Genomic DNA, 24518 nt, shown 5'->3' on the forward strand with positions numbered 1-24518 from the left:
ACACAGTGCTGCACTGAAGGCCTCCTGTGGCTTCATTGGATGCTAGCAGGTTCCCACAGTCATCAGTAGTTTGTTTGGAAGATGTTAAACACTCGCAAACTGCTCGCCAAGTAAAGCCAGTGACAGGAAGTTGCACTGAAACATGGGGATGGAAAACTGCTCACTGAGCAGGAACACAGCATCATTGATCAGCAGCCAGAAAGCACTGAAAGAGAAACACGTTTTAGCACCACAAAAACAAGTTTCAAAGTTGCTGAATGGATTTGCCGCTGAAGTAAACCATTAATCACCAAAGCAGCTCCAAAGAGATTTCATTGATGAAACCGGTTCACACTTTCTAGGAGAGTTCACCTCAGGTTACCCCAGGACGCTGTGTCAGTCCTGATGGAGCAGCTGAGCTGATTAGTTACTGATATTTTAATAATAAAACCTTCTTTGTTCCTGTCAGCAGGTATCTGATCACTGAAGGACAGACCTTCATCCTCTTCACCTTCACCTTCTTTGCCATGACCACTACAGTGATGCATCAGAGGAGGCGGGGTCTGGTTCTCAACAGTAATGGCCTCTTCATGCTCTACAGGTAAAAATGAGCAGGACTGTGTGAAACTAAAGAAGCATCTTCTGGTTTACTGTCAATGTGTTAAATGACAAAACTGAGCTGCTCTGTGGAGCAACTGAACAAACTGTCAGAGCTACAGCCAAAGCTACAAAGTTACAAAGGAGACTGAAGCAATGTATTAACAGTTTATTGAAAACACAAGATTATTTAGATTCTATAGAAGCTGAAGATTGTTCCCATAGAACATCTGTCTGTGGGCTCTCAGTCATCCAGGTCATAGCATCTCTGGAGCTTGAAAAAAGACGACTGGACTTCTTTTTGTTTCTTGAAGATGTTTCACCTCTCAACCAAAGGTGGAGAGACCCAGGTATTTAAACCCCTGTGGGTGTAGTCCCCTAGAGGTGGTTATGGTTTCAGATGAAACCAATTTAGTTTCATGTGGCCTATTGAGATCACTGGAACAAAGGTGTGAACTGCACTTCACTGCACTGGACAGCAGACACTACATTACTGATCTTGTGTTTGGGGGGTTTGTCCTTGGGATGAACCAGTTTTTAGGGTGTGACTTGGTTTGAAGTATTCTGGGATGTCATGCTTGGAGAAAATTCTCTGACAAGCTGCCACATAAGGGATGACAATGTTCTTCCTCTTGTCCTCCTTATTCTTCTGTAGTTTGTGTTTGGCCTTCATTCCTGTGCATCTTGGCTGATTTGATGAAGGCCCAGTTGGGGTAACCACATGTTTTGAGGGCTTTCTTAATGTGTGTGTGTTCCTTTAGTTTCCCTTCTGCCTCAGAGGGAACACTTTCCGCACGGTGTTGTAGGGTCCTGATCACCCCAAGTTTGTGTTCCAGAGGGTGGTGGGAGTCAAAGAGGAGATACTGGTCTGTGTGAGTGGGCTTCCAGTAAACTTCAATGTTGAGGCTTCCATCTTCCTCAATAAGCACAGTCCAGGAATGGTAACCTGTTATCATGGTGTCCTCCCTGGTAAAACTTATGTATTTATCCACTGAGTTGATGTGGTCAGTGAAGGCTTCTACTTCTTGGGTTAGACTGGGCCTTAAATCCAGGGTTGGAAAGAAATTCACATATTCAACTCTTGTGGTCAATAATCCATAAGAAGCATTATTAGAACACCAGCAACACCTCTTTTCAATCATATCTTCATATAGAGAACAAACTACATGTCGTCCTCCAACCTGTCCTTTATTTGACTCCAGTCTAGAGACAGCTTTGTGACCCCCTGGTAACCACCACTTTGTAGGCAAAAATGAGTATTCTCAGAGCAGTTGCTGTGTGGTTGCTGCCTTCTATGCAAATCTGAGAGCGACCAAAGCAATTGCAGGGAGGATCTTGGTGCAGCACCTTTGCAGTTCCACTCAGTGACAGCCAGAAACCAGTCTCTGGCTGGAGGACACTGACCGCTCTCTAGGTTTGTGGGACTGTGGCCTAATATACCATTATACAGTTTTTAATGACAAATGCTAAATAATTTTATTTTGTGCTCTAAGAAGTGCTGAAAGTAAAGCTTAAAAAATGTGCTGTGATAGGGAAGGTGGTTTGTTGAACCTCTGCTTGGCAGTTTCTCTGCAGCTCTGTGCCTGGTGGTGATCTGGGTGGCCTGTCTGTGGAATAACAGCATCCTGAGGAAGAAACTCCCTGGACTGATTTACATCCCACAGCCCTGCGCGGTCTACACCCTCCACCTCCAGCAGATTACCCAGATATGACAGAAGGCTCATTAAGGACCACATCCTCTGGCCATGATCACAGCATCAGTGTACCACTAATCTGACAAAATGTATGTGGAGTCAGAGGCTGCAGTTATAGGAGAGCTGCTGCAGAAGAATGATGAGGTTTTAACACCATGGGAATGTATTTAAGTCCAAGAACAAACATCCATCACTGCACAGACATGTGCACAGACTTTTTTGGGGGCAGGTACTCAAGTCAAGAAAAAGAGCACATCAGCAAAATTATTCATAAAAAACACAGTAGGATATTTAACTTGTTTATTTTTGTTGACACAATCAATACACACCAAAAGAAATGATCAGATTCCATAAATAAATGAAAAAACGAGCAAAAATAAGGCCACACTGTGCACGCTGTTTAACAACCAAACAGCAAAATAAGATTTTAAATGAAACCAAACTAGTGAACTTGTCTAATTTGTTAAACAGTAAAACTCTTCATTAAACATGACAAACATCAGTGATGTCCTGCACTGCTGTGGCAGGAAACACAGAGGAGCCCAGTGCAGGTCTCAGAGACTAAATGAATACCACAGCTTTGATTGCTGCATGAGGAACATAACCAGGCTGGTCAGGAGCACAAAACACCAAACTCACTAAAAACTGGAAACTCAAATTCATAAGGACGCACAGCGGGGAAAACCAATGAGGGCACAACGAGGACACAGAGGGAACAGCATACAGCTGAATATAATCACAGACCAGGGAAAGCAAAACTAAACACAACAGAGAAGACTTGACACAGGAGCGAAGACACAGGAAGGAGGACACAGGAGGAAGAAAAGGAGGGAGGAAACAGGAGGGGAAACACAGGAGGGAGAACACAGGAGGGATAACAAAGGAGGGAGAACACAGGAGGGAGAACACAGGAGGGGAAACACGGGAAGGAAAGACAGGAGGGAGAACACAGGAGGGAAGACACAGGAGGGAGAAAGGAAACATGGGGACACTTTTGGGAAGAACAGAGGGTTTATTGCTTCAGAGTAGCTAAACTCATCTGCCAACAATGACAGAGGAGTCATTTACAAAAGTTAAAGTAGGTTTAGCTGCTAGTTATGGAAGATGGGTCTTAAAGCTCATAATTTTTGTAATATTTAGCCACATAGTGACATGTATATTAATGCAGCCATATCAAAGAAGCTTCCTCAGAACTGAAGAAAATGCTCACCTCTCTCAAACATCTGAAGCCATAAATTCACATGAAAGCCATGTTTACTCTTAAAAGATTGCCTGGCAACAGAGAGGACTAAATATATTTGTCACATAATGAAGGATTAAAAATTTGTATAGATCTATTAATAATTTTAACTTTCCAACATTTTCCGCTCCTGTGCACCACCTGTTACAGAATACCAGCACATTATTTTTGAGTAATCACTGATTTCACTGCAGTTTCATGCTTTTAAAGTTTTAAAGGCCTTTCCTGTCAGTGGGCCATGTTTGACTGACCTGGTCTGACACTGGTCACCTGATCTACAAGGATGTTTGGTCTTGGGTGTGATGTTTAAAAGCAGCAGCAGAGGGATGGGTCTGTGTCATCTGTCCACACAAAGTCTCAGGCAGCATCCTCCATCCACTCCCGTTACATTCCTCATCTTTCACCGGCCTGGATCAGTTTTCCTGAGCTCACCAACAGCCGGCTGCTTCGTCCCCTCCACCAGCAGACACGATGGTAAGACCGTTTCTTCTTTGAAGCTTCACCTTCAGCTTTCCTTTAATGCTGTGTTCCTCCTTTTATTCCAGGCAAAGTTCCTGACACAGGATCAGATTAACGGTAAGACGCTCACGTTTCTCTTTACTGCCAGCCTGAGGCTGAAATGAGTCCGAGCTGCTCACAGGGCGCATTAGTGCAATAAAAACAGACATATTCCAGATGATGGGAATGTTTTCTGTAATGGCCTATCTGAGCACACGAGATAGATTCACGTGTTTTTATCAGATTATTTCTTTGCAGCCAGCAGCGCTGAAACTAATCAGAGTTTTCTGTGTGGCTGCTGCAGCACAAAGCTGCACTTGTTCCAGTTCAAGCTGAGCAAGTTCAGTCAGCAGTTGGCTGACCTCCCTGACCTCTGACGTGATGAAACATAGAGGGTCTGCGTCTGCTAATGAGGTGCCATCACATTAGAATGTGTCTCCATTCACTGATTCTTCAGTCCCCAGATAAAATGTGTGGAGGTATTCTGAGGCGTTGGTTTGAAGAGCAGTTTCTGTAAAATTATCATATCGAGTTTACTCTGACATACACGGATACACACAGCTGTAGCTTTGATCTGTTTATTTTATACTCGCCCCCCCCCCGAGGTTTGTGTTGACAGCTCAATCAGATGGGATGAATCATTATGAGATGAACTGTATCCCTGATGTGCAAACACAACACCAGAAAATGAAAGGGTGGGGGCATTTCTCGTCTTCAGTGGCAGTTTTAGATTGTTTCCACCGCTCTCAGCAGCAATAGTGTGATTTAAAGCGGGCTGTCCATGCTCGGAAACCATCAAACCTGACTGAACTGGAGATGTTTTGGAAAGAAGAATGGTCCAAAATACCTTCAGCCAGAATCCAGACTCTCATTGGAAGCTATAGGAAGCATTTAGAGGCTGTTATTTCTGCACTAAATATTTGCACTAAATCATTTTTCTGTTGGGGTGCCCAAACTTATGCACCTGCCTAATTTTGTTTAAATAATTATTGCACACTTTCTGTAAATCCTATAAACTTCATTTGACTCCTCAAATATTACCGTGTTCATCTGCTAGAATAGAATAGAATGCCTTTATTGTCATTATACAGGATGTACAATGATATATGATATATGATAGATTTAACTGAAACTGCTGATCCCAACAACCAATGATTTATAAAGGAAAATCATGAAATTATCAGGGGTGCCCAAACCTTTTCCAGACCACTGTGTGTCTCTGTGGTGTGAACATTGTAGGTCACATCGTTCTTGGGTTTTGGTCAGTGTTAAAGTGTTTGTGGAGCAGATGCAGCTGATAACAAGGCTACAAAAACACCTCGTTCATGTCTCTGCAGAATTTAAGGAGTGTTTCTCTCTGTACGACCGCCGGCAGAAGGGGAAGATCGAGGCCAAAGAGCTGATAACAGTGATGCGATGCCTCGGGTCAAACCCCACCCCCTCTGAAGTCCAGCGGCACCTCCTGAGCCACAGCTTAGGTAGATTTTTCCAACTGTCCTGCCAGCTAAAGTGGCAGCACCTCTCAGATGCTTTCATTTTTGATTGAAAGGTGATACAGCAATAACGTATAACCAAATCTGCTAAAATTCAACAGTTTGCCATCATGATCATTTCAGCTGAGCATAGCATTAATACAGCTGATCTATTCAAGCTGATTTAGCCTTTCTTCAGATCTTCAGGGTTTCTGACTTAACCCTTGAGCAACTCAGTCAGCAAAATAAGAATTTATCACCTCATATTAGACTTTTTGTGTTTATCAAACTATTTCCTTTATCTTTGACAAATAATCCTTAATAGACTTAATTGCAGTTTTCAATAAAAATGACACATTTCATTCATCTTTCCACGTCTTTGGAACAATTCCTGTAAAAAAGTTGTAGGACATGCCTCCACATTTCCATATACTCATGGAAGGGCGTGGAGATCCTAGAAGAGAGAGCTGCTGCAGATGGAAATGATGTTTTGATGCTATTGACATTGTTCTCAAAAGACTGAAGCCCCTGGAGCAGACCCAGACACACTGGGGAGATTATGGCTCTCAGCACCTCACCAGAGGAGCTGGTTGGGGAAAGAGAGGTGGGGGCATCTCTGATTCAACAGCTACCCCCATAACCTGGACCCACAGCTGGATATTTTGATCATGTTTGACAGAAGGGGCTGAGATAAGTGGTAGAATATAGACAGAAGAATGGATTAATATCCTGAGATCAAGAAAAAGTGAAGATGAAAATGATGTGTTGCATTGTAAGATGATAATAAACCTGAGTTTCCATTAAAGAGAGGCGTGTCAGTCCAGAGGGACCAAACATTCGGATTTCCTGTGATTTCTAAAATCCTGGAACTCTTCCAAACTTTTACGAGTCTTTTTTTATTTCATTGAAACTTTTTTTTTTTTTTTACAAAAAAGTTACCTTCTGATAATAAACACTGTAATAAGCCTGAGGAAACCTCTGTATAAACAAGGTAATCAAATGTCACAGTCTTTATTTTATTGCGTTAATGTTTGAACAACTTATTTCACATACACTGTGTGATATTTACACCCCGCCCTTCCTTTTTTCTGTGCCAGTAAATGTAGATTGTTTTCCCTCTGACAGACCGGGGAGGAGAGCTGGACTTCTCCACCTTCCTGAGTATCATGCACCGGCAGCTCCAGCAGGAGCTGCCAGAGCAGGAGATTCTGGAAGCCATGAGGATGGCCGACAAGGAGCACAAAGGCTTCATCCTGGCCTCTGAGCTGCGAGCCAAACTCACCGGCCTGGGAGAGAAACTGACGGACAAAGAGGGTGAGAGTCGAGAGTATTTTATTCATTTCTTTAAATCATCCTTACAAATGTCACACTACTGTGTGCCTGCCTTATAGTAAGGTTTGGGATACACAAAGCTGAACATAATGCAGTGTGTTCAAAAGAAGAGACTCCTGGTGCACAATGTCTGCTTTTACACACAGATTGGTCTATAATGAAAAAGCCTGTGTGTGTCACAGCAGCTACACACACAGAGCTCTGCAGCATCATGAACCAACTTTTCATACAGTTTGTTTGTGTTGCCCAGAGTCAGATTCTTTCTGCTTTAATGAGAAGCTCACACAGCATGTACCAAGGGCACTGATGATCTTCTCAGCTGCTCTAATGATGCACTGGAGGGTGCTGTGGCAAGATGCTGTGTTGGGATTTTGTATTTTGGTTTAATGGGAGAGCTTCCAGCATTAAAGCTGGTTTTGTGTTTTAGTCTGTGCCCACGCGTCTTGCTATTGGGTCCAATCCTGCTTGCCATACAGCCCCGCGTATGACACAAACTGAAAAAGTGCATCTGGAATGGATTGTAAAAGTTCCACAAGAATTACAGCTGCACCAAAATGTTGTTAAACGGTTTCTGTGTCTCTGTTTTCAGTGGATGAGCTGCTGCAGGAGGCGGGCGTTGGAGCTGATGGGCGGGTCCACTGTGAGGAGTTTGCTAAAGCGGTGACACGCTGCCATGCAAAGCACTGACGTCACAACTGACATCATCACAGCTGAAGAAAACAATGGCAGTGTACTGTGTTGTGTCTGATTTAGAACAAACATTAAAAATAATACCCATACTTTGAGGGGCCAGGTATCCAATCACCAACCTGAACCACAGCCATGAACTGAACAAGGACACAACAGACTATGTGATCCAACCATCCACCCATCAGTTCAGGACTTGGATATATCACCACTGGAAAAACTGGATTAATTTTTGGCACCTCTAAGCAGAAGTCCAAACACACTGGCTCTCAACTGGCCCGCTGGAGGAAACGTGGAAAAATAATGGCTTTTCATGCTCATATCTTTTGGACTTGTACCTTTATCCAGTCTTTCTGGACTTTAATGTTTGCATTACTTTACCTAAGATAAGATAAATCGCTCTGTCCCCTCACCAAGGACCAATTTGCCATGGGAGACCCAGTTTGCCACTAACCACACCTGTACGTTTCTCTTCAGCTGTGACATTTCTGATGATGTGACCTTAAGGACCTGCTTTCACGAAATCTTTTTCCACATTCCTCACACCAGTACGGTTTCTCCCCAGTATGAAGTCTTCTGTGACATGTCAGGGAAAAGGCCTGACTAAAAGCTTTCCCACACACGTCACAGCTGTACGGCTTTTCCCCAGTATGACGTCGCTGATGTTTTCTGAGGGAGGATAAACGAGTAAAACTGTTCCCACATTCCTCACACCAGTACGGTTTAAAACCAGTGTGAGACTGTTTATGATAACGAAGACTACTTTTGTCTGTGAAGGTTTTTCCACATTCCTCACAGCAGTACGGTTTCTCTCCAGTATGAACACGGTGGTGATCATTCAGCTGACTTAAGCGACTGAAAACAGACCCACACTGATCACAGCTGTATGGTTTCTCTCTTGTGTGGGTGCGTATATGTAATTGCAAGGTACTAGAAACTGCAAATGTTTTCCCACATTTCTCACATTGGTATGGTCTCTCTCCAGTGTGAATACGTTGGTGCTTTTTCAGATGACTCAACTGAGTGAAAGCTGCCCCACACTGCTCGCAGCTGTATGGTTTCTCACCGGTATGGATTCTTTGGTGGATTTTTAGATAAGTAGAGGTGGAATAGGTTGCTCCACATTGATCACAGTCATGACATCTGGTTTTCCCTTCACCTCCATGTTTCTATAACAAACAGACAAAGATAGAGCATTAGATCTTGTGCTTGTTTAAAGCTGTCTCAAACTAGGATCTCAAGAAATCTGGATAACATGACCACAATTGACAGGAGGCTCACAATCAAATCCAGGACAAATTCACTTTGTTGACAACCAAACAGAAATGTTTGGAGTTCAGCCGTATTCCAACTGCATGGCCATAAAAAGCATTAAAATATGTGAATGCATCAGTCTGTCGTGGTACTCTCAATATTACTGACGTCAGTATAAAGTTAAAAGTTGATTTTTATCAGATTTATCTTCTGCTGTGTTTCAATAAAATCCAGACTCTGAATCAACACATTATTCTGTTTTTTTTTTCAAAATAATAAATCACATCAGTGATTAGATTAACCAGATGATGAAATGAATACAAAAATATCAGTGTCACCTGAGATAGTCTTTGTTATATAAGCTTACAATAATAATTATTATGATGGCCGGATTTAAGCAGGACTGTACTCTATCGACCAATTACAGCTGATTTTACCAGCTGGTTTCTGCCAATGCCTGAGTAACCACCTCATACTGACCTTCTAATGAGTCATTCACACTTCTGTCAGGGTCGCCCCCCCCACTGACTCATCCCCTTCATTTCAAATACTTTCAGGCCCCATTTACACGGTGTCGTTTACATGGAGACGTTTCAGAAACGTGTTTACACAAAGACGCTTGAAATGAGGAAAAGATGTAGTTCCCATTGCCAGGCCACAAGGTGGTGGTGTTTTTTTTTTGGCAAAGCTTGTTTACACAACATGCGCATGCGTGGAGGGACTTGGTAGGATACGCCGCAAGGATTTGTTCATTATTTACAAAATGGCCAGTGTGAGAGGCGTTGTGGACTGACGATGAGGTTGGGTTGCTGCTGCACACAACACTCAATAATAAAACGACACACAAGCTAAGATCGACTGTGAATCATGCTACTCGAAGTTTGCTGAAGCACTCGTGAATGCTAACCCTAATGAGTGTTGTTCATCTATTAGCGCATGCGCGGAAAACTGTGGTGGTCACAACCATAGTGCGCATGTGCGAATACCCCGATTTCCAAAATGCACCGTCTTCAACCGTTTACACGAGAACGGAGGCCAGTGCATTTCTGAAACGCTCCACTCTGGATCCCATTTCGAAAACGCATTGGTTTCACTCCATTCTCGTGTAAACGGGAGGCCGAAACACATAAAAACGACACACTATCAGTCATGGATTGGCCTCCCCAGAGCCCAGACTTCAACATTACTGAAGCAGTGTGGGAGCTTCCTGACAGCAAATGCAACAAAAGGCAGAAACATCCAAAGAAGAGCTTTGGATGACCTGTTCCTGAAGACTTCAGAAATTACAGAAAGCTGCCTCATAGAGTTCAAACTGTGCTGAAGAATAAAGGAGGTCATACCAAATACTGACTTTCAGGCTCCATTTTGAACCTTATAAACTGCATTCATGTATGTTTCAATAAATGGCTGCACCTGTTTCCTGTAAAATATAAAGAAATTAGAGATTTTGGAGCACTGAGCACCAAATTAAAGTGGATTAGACCAGTGCTAACTTTATGGAGGTGGGGGCAGGGAAACGGTCTGGGTGATGTGAGTGACATCAAAGCTCATGGTGCTTTCAGGAAAATGGGACGTTCAAAGACCACCAACAAAAGAACACTTTATGAATTCCATAAATTTAAGATTTTCCAAGTTGACATTCAGTTTTTGGTGGTTTATTTTTTGGTGTTGAAACCGCGAGTTTCTCCAGAGTAGAGTCCGTGCTCTCATTACTGCCCCAAGTTAACAAGGATGGTCTGAGTGTCAAAGTGTCGGAGTTTTCCTGAATGCATCCAAAAGTTTAATGACCGACTTTTAGCAGTCGTGTTCCCTCAGAAATTTCTACAGACATTGAGATGGGGGTGGGCGGAGCTTCTTGGCTGCAGGAAGTGTTTTATTTCACACCTGATCAGTGAGAGGTGAAAACGTTTCACTGTTATATGCATCACAGAGCAAATCACAGTGCAAATCAACGAGCATTAAAATGGGAAAAACGTGGCCAGTTAAATACAAACTGCACTGTTTTTACTGTTATACTTTCTGTTGTTTCCTCCGAAGAGGGCTCACCGAATCACTGCCTTAATGGGTATACTTAAACTGCATGCCTATTACAACGTAGTGACGCTGTCTCTTTAAATTGCTGTTTCCATCCGGTGAGCCAGCCACAGCGGTCCACAGTGGGGGTGGGAGAGAGGGAGAGTTCCTTCCACAGAAGAATTCTCTGTAATGCTAATGATAGTCTGGGCTCTCTTACTGTCTGCAAAGATAGTTTCTGCCCTTAAAATCACTGTAGATTTACCAGCGATACACAGTGTTCATTTATTTTATCCAAAGGTGCGGACACTCTCTTCTGAGCGCCACTTTCAGAGTGCGTGATTTTAATTTACAGAAAAAGACAAAGTGGTTTGTGGCAGGCAGTCTACTACATTTTAAAGTTATACGGTCTATAAATTATTTGTAAAACTGGTGATAGAACATCCTGTAATCAGAGTTTAAAGGAAGGAGTGTAAATAAGCTGCACAGTAGACATACTATAAATATAACAATTTAAATAGAACTATATTATCAAGTAGCATATCACAGCATCAATCTTCAACAACAAGGTGAAGGTGTTGAAATAACTGCACAGGAGACAGAAATCAGACTGCATAGCAGAGAGGCAGGATAATCACATGCTGATGATTTACTGGAAAAGAATGTGTGTTTTGGTCTGATGTTTGTGTCTACAGGATCCAGATGAGGCCGTTAACAGGCGACAGTGAAGGGCACAGAAGAAGGAACTGATAAGCTGCTACATGCTTGCATATTTCAATAACTGTGTAACTGTGTCCAAGTCTGTGTATAAAAAGTGGACTGAGATAGAGAGCGGGGTCAGACTTGTGTGGAGCTGCACCGACATTTCTGAACCAGAGTACTCTGTACCCTGTGTGTGATGTGGCTTAAGTAAAGTGCTAATTGAACTTCTATCCCATGTGTTGTGTGCAATCCTTTCTGATAAACAAACTGGTGGTTATCTGGCAGTGTGGTTTGAGATATAAAAGCAACCATTTTACAGTTTGGAGGGACCGATATTTCACATTCACATTCGAGGCCCCTCAATTTATTCTCAAAAAATATAAAAGCAAGCAAACTGTGTTCTGAAGCCCCTTGTTTTAGAATAAATTGTAAAAGCAACGCCCTCAGAACAGGGAAGTCAGGTTCAGAGTTCCCTCAGTTCTTTCTTTAACATAAAAACAACTGACTTGGGTTTAGAAGCTTTCCTTTCAGAATGAACTGTAGAAGCAGGACCCTGTGAAGAAGAACAGACAATAGAGTAAAGAATAAAGAGAAGAAATAAAGAGTAAAGAGATAAAGAGTTTTGTAATAAAAAGTAAAATCCCTAAAAAAAGAAAATATGAGCGCTGGTACTTTGCTACTATTGTTTTGGTTGCAGTCTGTGGTGAGGACTGACTGACTGACTGTCCTATAATTTGGCACAAAGTCTAAGAAGAGAAATTCCATGAATTCAACTAGAAGACCACAGACCATAATTGTGCAGTGAGCTAAGAGTATGTAAGGTCAAGAAGGGACGGTGTTGTATGACCTCTGACCACGAAAGTTTCCACATTTCGATTAAAGATTTTGTCCATAACAATACAACAAGCACGATAGTTTAATTTTATTTATTTATTTGTGTTGTTGCTAGACTGCACTAGAGGGTGTCTAAATTTAAATACAATAAATTTATACAAGTGAAAAAAATCAAACTAGAAAGTAGATAGAAGTAAAAATAGTCAGAGCCACTCTTACTGAAAAGGAAATTTAACTCTTTTTCTTTGTAGTTTTTCCTCATTGTGGCCCAGAATACTAGAATCAGATCACATAAAATGTGGGTACTGATTTAAAAATGACACATTTGCAGATTGTGTCAGTTTACAAATAGAAAGCAGATTGTTAATATATGATGTAGGACAGAGTAAATCCAATTAGCTTTTCTTTTTGCTGTCAGTAACTGGGACAAGAATAATATCTGTAATTTCAGCCATAAATTTGTCCTCTGTGCTGCTGTTCAGGGTCAAACCTGTCAGCCAAAGTTGCTCCAGCTGGGCTGAGAAATGTTCAGATTGTTCCTGTGATTCTTCAAAAAAGAGAGAGAAAACCTTGGTGCATGATAGAAACAGTTCATGATAACTGTGGAGAGAAAGGAAGAGAAACAGATTTGCTTCAGCAAACAATAAACTGAAATCATCTCAAATCAGCAAAGTTCTCCAGGGTTATTGTGAACTTGCAGCAGGATGTGACTGATGCCAGTTCTTTTACATTATGCTAAATTTCATTATTATTGTTATTGGGTGGGTTTGACCATACAGCATAAAGTGTCTTGGGGTGACTGGTTGTTGTGATTCGATGCTAAATAAATACATCAACAATATTGAATTGAATTTCATAAAAACACTAATGGCACCACTAGTAACATCGATTGTTAAGCAAAGTTTATGAAACTTGTCCAAGTGTCACAAATTAGTCCAGACAGGAAAATGTTGTTAGTTTGAAAAGTGGAGGTCGTAAATATTTCAATAGCATCCTTAATTCGAACTGTTGGAATTCTTCAGTGAGAAAAAATCAGAATAATGCTCAACGCTCCATCAAAAGCAACATGCTTAATGTGTATGTGACGTGTGTTTAAACCACACATAACTCACAGGATTTGGGGAATTTGGTTCAGTGAGCAGGGATAAAACAGCAGAGCAGCACTCGCTCCTCAGGGGTTATATATATCACAAACATTAATGTTACTGAAAGAACACTGAAGAATTAGAAAAAAGGGAATAATTATCATTTGGAATGCTAATTTTATTTGCTTTATCTTTATTTTTCCAATATTGACAAAAAGAGTGAAAATAAATGGCTGGTTCAGGAATGTCAAACATAAGGCTTGGGGGCCAGACTTCGCCCTCAAAAAGGTCTCAAATTTGACTTACTGGATGTCTTTGGAAACTCAATGGAGGGTATAAATTTTGAATCTCAAGCTAAATTATCATAAATTTTACAACTTAATACTAGAACAAAATAAGAACAAAATAAGACAGTAATAGATTAAATAATATAGACTTCATTTTTTTACTGAATCGTGCATAGAAATTTCTGTTTTTACAATGTGCCTGTCATGGCCGGGGAGGAAACGGGCAAGGAAGGGCAAAAACGCAGGACTCCAGGGGTAACTTAAAAGGGCGTTTATTCCACCGGGGAAACACAAAAATACAAAAACCTTGGAAGGGAGGCACAGGGAGACGAAGGGCAGGCGCAGGGAACACGGGAACACAGGAACACAGAAACACACGGACACACAACGTCAACGACGCGACAAGGAACACATGGAAACTGAGGGCTTAAATACACACTGGGTAATCAGGGCAAGAGGAAACAGCAGGGAACAACAGGTGAGGCAAATGAAACTAATTACACAGGGGAAGCAAAGCTGAACACAAAGCACAGGAAAACCAGACTGTCAAAATAAACAGGAAGTGACAAACCAAGGAACATACTGACTAAACAGGCACAGACTCAGGACAGAGACGCAGACATATCATAACACATCAACCTACTGGGAGGACACACTCAGGAAATTAACACAAAACGCTGGGCCAACGGCCCAGGACATGACAGTACCCCCCCCTCAAAGGCCGGCTCCCGACGGCCAAAACAAGAAACAAAACCAGACCAGGGCGGGAGGCGGGGGACCAGGAAGGAGGGCCCGAAACAAAAACAGACAGGGAGCAAACAAAGTCAGGAACAAACCCAAAAACACAAGGAAGCACTGGAGCAAGGGTAGAGCACAAGGGCAAAAAACAATAAGCACAAGGAACCGAACAAAGAAAAGCAATGGCACAAGCTGAATACAGTCCAAAAACCAGAGCAAAAACACGGGGATGAGAAAACAAAAAAAAAAAAACAACCGGATGAAACAAAAAGCGACGGCACAAGGCCGGAGAGCTCCAATGTCCAAAACAGGGGGTCGAAACAAGGAACAGTCCAGGAGCTATGACAAAACAAAAACAGCAGGGGAAAAAACAGTCCACAGTTCAGGGGAGTCAGTGGGAAATCCAAAACAAAAAACACACAGTTCAGGAGGCCGCAGAGGCCAAGGGGCCACAAAGCAAAGTCCCAACGAGGGAGGCCGACCGCGCTCCCAGCGGCGGCGGCGACGAGGACGAGAAGGAATCACTGGAGGCCGACCGCGCTCCCAGCGGCGGCGGCGACGACGAGGGGGAGTCACTGGAGGCCGACCGCGCTCCCAGCGGCGGCGGCGACGACGAGGAGGAGTCACTGGAGGCCGACCGCGCTCCCAGCGGCGGCGGCGACGGGGAGCAGGCACCGGAGGCTGACCGTGCTTCCAGCGGCGGCGGCGGAGACGAGGAGAAGACACTGGAGGCCGACCGCGCGGCACGCGGCGGCGACGAGGAGGGGTCACTGGAGGCCGACCGCGCTCCCAGCGGCGGCGGCGACGAGGAGGGGTCACTGGAGGCCGACCGCAGGGCATGCGGCGGCGGCGACGGGGAGCAGACACTGGAGGCCGACCGCGGGGCATGCGGCGGCGGAGAAGGGCGACCCCGGGCTCTGGTGGGGAACCCTCGGGTGACGTGGAGCGCTCGGACTGAGCAGAGACCCCCACCGGCTCGGACTGAGCGGGACCCCCTGGCTCGGAGCGCTCGGACTGAGCGGAGACCCCCATCGGCTCGGACTGAGCGGGACCCTCGTGCGCGGAGCGCTCGGACTGAGCGGGACCCTCTGGCGCGGAGCGCTCGGACTGAGCGGAGACCCCCATCGGCTCGGACTGAGCGGGACCCTCTGGCGCGGAGCGCTCGGACTGAGCGGAGACCCCCATCGGCTCGGACTGAGCGGGACCCCCTGGCTCGGACTGAGCGGAGACCCCCATCGGCTCGGACTGAGCTGAGCCCATGGGCTGAACGGGGCCTACATAGTGAGGCACCGGATGCGTAGGCTGGGACCGCGGAACAGGGCACACTGCTGCTTTATTGAGCAGCAGGGGCTGCTCGGGGAATAGCCGAGGTGCAGGGGACTGCGTGGAAGCAGGCCGGGAGACGACTGGCTGCGTGGAAGCAGGCCGGGAGACGACTGGCTGCGTGGAAGCAGGCCGGGAGACGACTGGCTGCGTGGAAGCAGGCCGGGAGACGACTGGCTGCGTGGAAGCAGGCCGGGAGACGACTGGCTGCGTGGAAGCAGGCCGGGAGACGACTGGCTGCGTGGAAGCAGGCCGGGAGACGACTGGCTGCGTGGAAGCAGGCCGGGAGCCAGAGAGAGCGGGCTGTGAGCTAGGGAGATCTGGCTGCGTGGAAACAGACCGCGAGCGAGAGAGAGCAGACTGCGTGGAAGCAGGCCGAGAGCTAGGGAGATCTGGCTGCGTGGAAACAGACCGAGAGCTAGGGAGATCTGGCTGCGTGGAAACAGACCGAGAGCTAGGGAGATCTGGCTGCGTGGAAACAGACCGAGAGCTAGGGAGATCTGGCTGCGTGGAAACAGACCGAGAGCTAGGGAGATCTGGCTGCGTGGAAACAGACCGAGAGCTAGGGAGATCTGGCTGCGTGGAAACAGACCGAGAGCTAGGGAGATCTGGCTGCGTGGAAACAGACCGAGAGCTAGGGAGATCTGGCTGCGTGGAAACAGACCGAGAGCTAGGGAGATCTGGCTGCGTGGAAACAGACCGAGAGCTAGCTAACACTGGGGCCTGAGAGGGAGCTGACACAACTGGAGCTACAGAAGGAGCAGGAGCTGAGGGAACTGGGACCAAAACCGAAGGAACTAAGACAGGGGCTGAGGGAACTGACTGAGAGGGCACTGAAACAGCTGACACTGGGGACCGAGGAAGAGTTACTGGAGCTAGAGCTGACTGAGGGCGAGGGGGAGCGACTGGAGCTAGAGCTGACTGAGGGCGAGGGAGAGCGACTGGAGCTAGAGCTGACTGAGGGCGAGGGAGAGCGACTGGAGCTAGAGCTGACTGAGGGCGAGGGAGAGCTGCTGGCTGCGTGGGAGCAGACTGAGGGAGAGCCGACTGCGTGGAGACCGACTGAGAGCTAGAGAGAGCTGACTGCGTGGAGACAGACTGAGAGCTAGGGAGAGCTGAGGCTGAGGGAGCTGATGCGGGGAGAGCTGGCTCTGGGGAAGGTGAAGCGGGGAGAGCTACAGAGGCTGACTGAGACTGAGCGGTGGCTGGAGCGACAGCTGACTGAGACTGGGAGGTGGCTGGAGCGACAGCTGACTGAGACTGGGAGGTGGCTGGAGCGACAGCTGACTGAGACTGGGAGGTGGCTGGAGCTACAGCTGACTGAGACTGGGAGGTGGCTGGAGCTACAGCTGACTGAGACTGGGAGGTGGCTGGAGCGACAGCTGACTGAGACTGGGAGGTGGCTGGAGCTACAGCTGACTGAGACTGGGAGGTGGCTGGAGCTACAGCTGACTGAGACTGGGAGGTGGCTGGAGCGACAGCTGACTGAGACTGGGAGGTGGCTGGAGCTACAGCTGACTGAGAGACAGGCTGAAGAGGCACTGTGGACGACACTGAAAACTGCTGTGAAGGCTTGGACCTGGCTGCCCCCACCCGCGGAACAGGAGCGGGCGCAGAGGTCAGCCCGTCCGTGGCTGCCTCCCCCCGCGGAACAGGAACGGGCGCAGAGGTCAGCCCGTCCGTGGCTGCCTCCCCCCGCGAAACAGGAACGGGCGCAGAGGTCAGCCCGTCCGTGGCTGCCTCCCCCCGCGAAACAGGAACGGGCGCAGAGGTCAGCCCGTCCGTGGTTGCCTCCCCCCGCGAAACAGGAACGGGCGCAGAGGTCAGCCCGTCCGTGGTTGCCCCCACCCGCGAAACAGGAACGGGTGCAGAGAGCTTCACAGAGGCTGGCGGAACCTGGGGCTCCTGGAGACGAGCTGGCATCACAGCAGACAGGGGCGAGCGCGACCGGGGGGGAGCGTGACGATGCCGGGTGCGCTGCTTCCTCCGCTTTCTGTTGGAGTGGGAGGCACGATTCTCTGCATCCAGAATGTCCACTAGCAGAGGAGAATCAATGATTTCTACATCTTGCGGCAGCCAACAGAGGTCGGGCTGCGCGACGGTGGAGTGGGAAAAAGTCTCATCACTTGCCGCAATAATATCGAGCCCGGTGGTACTCACGGAGGTGGTGGCCTGTGCGTGAAGCGGTGACAATGTCCGCGGCGTTATACCGCTCGGGTCTTGGGGAGAGGTGAGTGGAATGGAAGATGGCAGGGCCGGAGAGCAAGGCAGTGCCGGTGGCGATGAGGGGCCATGGAGAGGAGGAGACGAGGATAAGCCGTCTGGCTGCAGGAGAGGTGCATTAGTGATGGCTTGGAGAAAAAAATTTGAGTCCCTGCCCTGGACTGGGCGGCCAATATTGTGCAGTTCATATTGTAGGTTCTTTCGGAGCATGATTATTGAATGGGCAAGTGAAGCGGTGTCAGGATGGGTGAGGAGCCAGGTGGAGGACGAAATAAGTCCACAACAGAAAGCTAATTGTATTAACCGGTGGTGACTGGTGGGGGCCTGAACAATTCTCTCGGAGAAATCCTTGAGCTCCTGGATCTTCTCCTCTTGCTCAGAGAGGGTCCTTATATCTGCGGGGTCCATAGTTTGGTCGCGTCGTTCTGTCATGGCCGGGGAGGAAACGGACGAGGAAGGGCAAAAACGCAGGACTCCAGGGGTAACTTAAAAGGGCGTTTATTCCACCGGGGAAACACAAAAATACAAAAACCTTGGAAGGGAGGCACAGGGAGACGAAGGGCAGGCGCAGGGAACACGGGAACACAGGAACACAGAAACACACGGACACACAACGTCAACGACGCGACAAGGAACACATGGAAACTGAGGGCTTAAATACACACTGGGTAATCAGGGCAAGAGGAAACAGCAGGGAACAACAGGTGAGGCAAATGAAACTAATTACACAGGGGAAGCAAAGCTGAACACAAAGCACAGGAAAACCAGACTGTCAAAATAAACAGGAAGTGACAAACCAAGGAACATACTGACTAAACAGGCACAGACTCAGGACAGAGACGCAGACATATCATAACACATCAACCTACTGGGAGGACACACTCAGGAAATTAACACAAAACGCTGGGCCAACGGCCCAGGACATGACAGTGCCCAAAGCAATATGAATAAATTCATAAAAAATGAAATTTTGTGGGGATGAAAAAAACTTTGATGAAACTTTGAAAAACTTTGGGGCAGCACGGTGGCGCAGTGGTTAGCACTGCTGCCTCACAGTTAGAATACCATCTGGAAGGCCTGGGTTCGATTCCACCTTGGCCCAGGCCTCTCCCTCTCTCTGTGTGGAGTTTGCATGTTCTCCCCGTGCTTGCGTGGGTTTCCTCCGGGTACTCCGGTTTCCTCCCACATTCCAAAGACATGCACTTACTGGGGTTAGGTTAATTGGCTAATCTAAATTGCCCATAGGTGTGACTGAGAGCATGAATGTGAGTGTGAAAGGTCGTCTGTCCCTCTGTGTTGGCCCTGCGACAGGCTGGCGACTTGTTCAGGGTGTACCCTGCCTCTCGCCCTATGACAGCTGGGATAGGCTCCAGCCCCCCGCGACCCTTAACAGGATGTGCGGAAGTGAATGAATGGATGGATGGATGGAAAAAAACTTTGTTACATAATAACAGGGCAATTTGGGAAACGAGTTACCAGAAGTTTGTCAGTGATTTTACACATTTACTTGCTGCAATTTAAATAACTTAAACAGCGTTTCTTTATCATGGGGAAAAACTGAGATGTAAGGTTGTGCTTAATTACAGTTAAAAATGTTCTTACTGTAACTGGAAAGGGTTTTTCATCAATCTGGTCATTTAGAGTCAGCGTGGTCAAATGAGTTTAAATCCCTGGGCTCGTCCAAGGTATCAGTAAAAGTGAAGCCCAGCCAAACCGGGGTCAGAGGAGTGTGGTCAGCACTCAGAGGTGTGCAAAAAGCCATGAAAAATTTGGGTCTATTATAATTTGTTTTGAAATGAATTTCCTTTTAAATCATGTCCTTTACTTTGTCCTAAAGCCTGAATTCTCACAGGCCATGTATTAATGTTCCTTTGAGTCACACAGGGACAAACAAAGAAAAATATGGACTCTAAAACTCAATAAATTCTACAATAAACTCCCAATAAACTCCAGCATCAGTGCAGCAGATTAACAACAGCTACATGTGGTGTTTGACAAAAACAAACTCTTTGAAGGAGTCAAAGGTCAAATCCAGCTGCATCCTGGTGTTCTCACCACCTGATGCTGCTTCTGTTTTGGTTAGATGCTCTAACTAGACTTGCAGGGTCTTTGCAGCCTCTGTACACAATGAAGTGTCCGACTTCAAAGTAGCTTAGCTCACATAAAGATGAGTTCTAGCTAACAGAGAAATGCAAGGAGAACTGTATCAAACTCCTTGACACATAAAACGCAATCTGAAATAATCTAAAAATATAATATTATAATCGGATAGCAAAGCCTGCAGGTTTTAACTTTCACTTCCTTCTGAGGGTAGACCACCGTGATGCCCCACCATAACCGTCTCCTACTCTTCCTTCGTGCCCCCTCTGTTTTCCCAGCCAGAGAAGCATTGCACCACCTAGTGGTCGTTTCTTTTAACCAAGTAATTACATTTGTACAGCTCACAAATGCATATATATAAGCAGTCTTAGAATATTAGACAGTAGATGCAGGTGTATGTGTTATAACTAAGGGGTGCTGAGGTAGCCCATCTTCCACAGAAAATCGTCTTTGGTACTTCGGCACAAGTATAGAGTGAAATAAGTTCAGCGGAAACCGAATAAAACTCAGATGACCCAGCTGTGCACCAGTCCTTGTGTTTAGTCAGTACAGTTTAAGACATTCCAGATCTATGAAACCTCTCTCTAAATTTATCACCTGGCTCAGATATTTTTATGATGGCCACCAGCATGGAGGCTCGAACCCCATTCACTGATCATTTTTAGGAATCCCCCCATGAACAAAATGAAGACAGTTTTGGAAAAGAGGGAGGTTCAGGTGTGAATGCTGGAAAACGTTTATTATGTATTTAGGTAATCCACATTTACATGCAGATTACCTAAATACATATAAATGCACCATGTACGCTAGAATCTGGGAGCTCTCCTAAAGCTGAAATGTGTCTCAAAAAAACGTGGTGCCCTCTAACCTGATCTAACCTAATTATCAGATTTGTGTGTGTACTTTTATTTTGTATTCATAATTTCTTAATATTTGTATTTGAACACACATTTACAAGCACCTGAACTTATGCACAAAATGTTATTTACAAATTACAAGAAATTACAAATCCAGTATTACAGACACAGATATTGTGAGTCAGTTTTCTCTCCATAGGTCAGGGTTAGGCTTCGATCTTTTCTTGTGTTTCTGCCGTTTTATAATTGATTGCTGTGTGCAGCAGCAGCCTCAGTCAGTCCGCACAGAGCCTCTCACACTGGCCGTTTTGAAAACAATGAACAAATCTCTGCGGCGCATCCAGCTGAGTCCCTTCGCGCATGCGCGTGTTGTGTAAATAAGCTTTGCAAAGAAAGTGGGAACTACACCGTTTTCAGCGCTTCGTCTCCGGTAGACGCAGATCGTTTCTGAAACGCATCCGTGTGAACGGCAGGACGAAAACGACAGCAAAACGACAGCGTTACCGGTGTAAACGGGGACTAAGACTTCAGCTTAAACGTGAAGCGGTCCTCTCTGCGCATGCGCCGTGATTGTCCGCTTTCCCTGGCCCAGATTTAAACGAAGGCGGAGGCCCAGGGTGTTTACACGGCGAAGCTTCAGCTTCAGCGGCTCTGAGCCTCTGCCTTCGTGCTCTGACGGAGTCATGACCTCTGACCTTTCTCTGGGGGGGTGCACAGTCCGCTGCCGCGGCGCTACTGCTCCCGGGCTCGGTGGTCTGCAGATCCCGATTTTTCTTCTCCTCCATTCCTGACTCCACTGAAGTGGCTCGCTCTGATCTGTTTTGCGCATGTGCGAGGAAGGCTTCTTCCTGTTTGCGCCTTTCACAATAAAAACGCCCTCCATATTTACTGTGCCATACTGGATGTTTGTTTCAGTTCACACCGGGAGGTTGTGTTTGTGAGTCTGTGACCTTTGCAGAGGTCAAACAACACTGCAGAGCAGTGACTATGTGTGACAGAGGGGCTTTAACCTGGGACAGCTCTGCCTGTGGTCACAGAGTGCAAACACATAACCTGTTTACCTTGTGTAAACACTCTGTGGAGACAGAGTAGCACAGATCTATATTCAGACTATGGGAGGAACCTGGAGTACCCAGAGAACCCACGCAGGCACGAGGAGAACATGCAAAGTCCACAGAAAGGTCAAAGCCAGGACCTTCTTGCTGTGAGGCAGTAGTGCTGACCTCTGCACCACCATAATACCAGTCTGCACGATGTGTTACTGTGTGCAAGCAGCAGAGAGCTGAGTGATGCTGCACCCTTCTGTATGCTGTTCACTCACAATCACAGCATCAATAAAATAATGAAACATGTATTAATGTAATGTGACTGCTCCTATTTACAGCTTCTTTACAAACAGACTCAATATTTTAGGATAAATTTGCTCATCACAAACTGAGAGCAGCATCCAGAGCCTCTGAAGCTCTCTCATTTATGCAGCAGCAAAATATCAGACTGTAACTGTTCAGAGTGCAGGAGGGTCAGCCCTCTTTGGTAGTTAATCATTCACGTTCCCTCTGCCGGGCTCCTCCGAGCTCAGAGTCCAGGCTCCTCTGCTCCACCGTGGACACTGTGGAGTCCAGGGGTTAGTAAAGAGTCTCACAGTCATTTTCAGAGGCTCAGTGGATTCTCCAATGAGAATGAGTGAAATTCACATTCTGATCCATAACACTTCATGTTTGTAGCATTCAGAGTGGGCAGAAGGTCACTGAACTGTAACCTCTTCATCGAGGAGCACATGTCATACAGTTTTATGGTTTCTTCAGAGTTCAGGTTTTACTGCTGCTTCGCTGATTAAGTTGATCCAACCTGTCTGTAAATGATTCTCGTGACACGCCTCATTCTGAGATACTCCTGCAGTTTGAGCTCAGGCTCAGGCATGAGCTCCGTCTGTGGGCCGTCTGTGGCTGCAGGAAAGTGAGAGCTGCTGAAAGAGGAACATGAAGGTGTTTGTGGTGTTTGTGATCCTCCTGCACGGTAAGACCTCCTTCCTCTCTCTGCTCTCATCAGCAGCTTTCTTTCACCTCGCTCTCTTTAACGTGTCGAAGTGCAATAACACTGGTGAAAACTCCTATAATGACTCAGCATATCTGTTACTAAACGATCAAATCCCTGTAAAATTACAGCCATTACACTCTGTGTGTCTTCAGATATGTATTTACAGCAATAAACAGTTTTATCTTTAAAATAAACACGACATATTCATGAAATTATGGCACTTTTTACAGTGTGGAAAAAACAATGTTCCATGAAAAAATTAAAATTATGTGTATTCACAGTTTTTCACATTATTTTACATTAGACATGTTAATTCACAGTTTATTTTGTAATTTTATTGATATTTCACATATTTAAAAATAACAGGAAAATGCTGTGAAACTTATAGAAAAAAATCAGTTGAATAATGATCTTTTTACAGTGTAGCTCATCATGGCAGAGATGACGTCAGCAGTTATTAAAGTTGCTGTACAGCGTAGGAAGCTGTGATTATTTTCCCTCTCTGATGGTTTAATGATTAAAATGTGCATTTATGAGGTCGTCTGTATTGCTGACGGGTCTGTAGCTTACAGTATGAAGCACTGTTGTATATGAATAAAATTCTCTGTGAATAACTATAAAGAGTTTGGGTAGCTGCTCTGCTTTGTTTTTGCAGAGCATATTTACACTTCCTTTGACTGGTTTACTGTAATTTTCCCAGTGATGTGGTCAGACTGTAGGTGAGGAACCAAACATGGTGGCTGTTTGATACTCGTCCCTGAATGTCAGTGAGGGCAGTGGAGCAGCAGGCTAACAGATGGTGGAGGGTTGGTAGTGATACAGATGCTGTACCAGCCTGATGTGCTGAAGAGAAGCTGCAGATTTACTGGTCAGTCTGCCTTCCCTCCCTTCAACTATGACCATGACTGGTGAGAAGTGACTAACAGTATGAGATCATGGATAGAGTGAGCTTCCTCCTGAGGGTGTCTGGGCTCTCCCTTAAAAGCTGAGGGCATCATATATTCTCAAGGAAATCAGAGTAGAGCCGTTATTCCTATGCATGAAGGAGACTCTGGGGCCGACCCAGGATGTGCTGGAGAGACTGCATCTCTTGTCTGGCTTGGGACGGACATGTTATCCCTCTCCTGAAGAACTGGAGAAGGTATTGTTGTTGGTCTGTGTGGTGGAAAAAATAAGTTGAGCTCTGAAACCAAACTGATTTTTTGATGATTTATTGAAAGTAAGAATATAACCTTTGCAAAGGGGTCAATACAGCACGAACAGCCTTCACACCAGCATTGACCAAAGCACAGAATAACACCCATTCCTTTATACTATCGTGTTGATACAATTTGTTCCACTAGCCATGGGGAGTTCAGGTTCCCCCCACCATGTAGCACCTGCATGATAACAAAATGCACTATGGCCTTGGACACAGCCTACAGTCAAGTTGTTTTTCCCATCTTCACACACTCGGTCTTTGTGCTTACAATTACAGAGAAAAAGTACACAGAGGTTATTCGAGTTCAGAAACAAATTTTCCATTACAGTCTGGAAGCAGACATGGTCTTCATAGGTTTGGCATTT

The 24518-nt window shown here is 45.8% G+C and overlaps 2 protein-coding genes across 3 annotated transcripts in view; one reads left to right on the forward strand and one right to left on the reverse strand.

Annotated features, from left to right (window-relative positions):
• The first annotated feature begins 3863 nt into the window (after nucleotides 1-3863).
• LOC115776980 (calmodulin-like protein 4) lies at nucleotides 3864-7499 on the forward strand. The gene is made up of 5 exons (XM_030724799.1): nucleotides 3864-3984; nucleotides 4056-4086; nucleotides 5346-5486; nucleotides 6606-6794; nucleotides 7402-7499. Exons 1-5 carry the CDS (start codon nucleotides 3982-3984, stop codon nucleotides 7497-7499), a joined length of 462 nt encoding a protein of 153 aa, XP_030580659.1. The 5' UTR covers nucleotides 3864-3981.
• The window catches only part of LOC115776963 (zinc finger protein 239-like), a 248602-nt gene continuing 230879 nt past the window's right edge, over nucleotides 6796-24518 (reverse strand). Inside the window, exons 1-2 of one of the 2 annotated variants that reach the window (XM_030724772.1) lie at nucleotides 21611-21730; nucleotides 6796-8668 (exon numbers count right to left, since the gene is read on the reverse strand). In XM_030724772.1, coding sequence (XP_030580632.1) covers nucleotides 7973-8668; nucleotides 21611-21700 — 786 coding nt within the window. In that variant the 5' untranslated portion in view covers nucleotides 21701-21730 and the 3' untranslated portion in view covers nucleotides 6796-7972. Of the gene's footprint in view, nucleotides 8669-21610; nucleotides 21731-24518 lie in introns of those variants that run through there. The other variant, XM_030724771.1, reaches the window with a different exon arrangement.

This window comes from Archocentrus centrarchus, unplaced genomic scaffold (assembly GCF_007364275.1).
Source record: "Archocentrus centrarchus isolate MPI-CPG fArcCen1 unplaced genomic scaffold, fArcCen1 scaffold_41_ctg1, whole genome shotgun sequence".
Taxonomy (NCBI): domain Eukaryota; kingdom Metazoa; phylum Chordata; class Actinopteri; order Cichliformes; family Cichlidae; genus Archocentrus; species Archocentrus centrarchus.

Coding starts and splice junctions, on each gene's coding strand:
- LOC115776980 (XM_030724799.1), top strand. Junction 4,087..5,345: donor GACACAGGATCAGATTAACG/GTAAGACGCTCA, acceptor ATGTCTCTGCAG/AATTTAAGGAGTGTTTCTCT. Junction 6,795..7,401: donor GAAACTGACGGACAAAGAGG/GTGAGAGTCGAG, acceptor CTCTGTTTTCAG/TGGATGAGCTGCTGCAGGAG.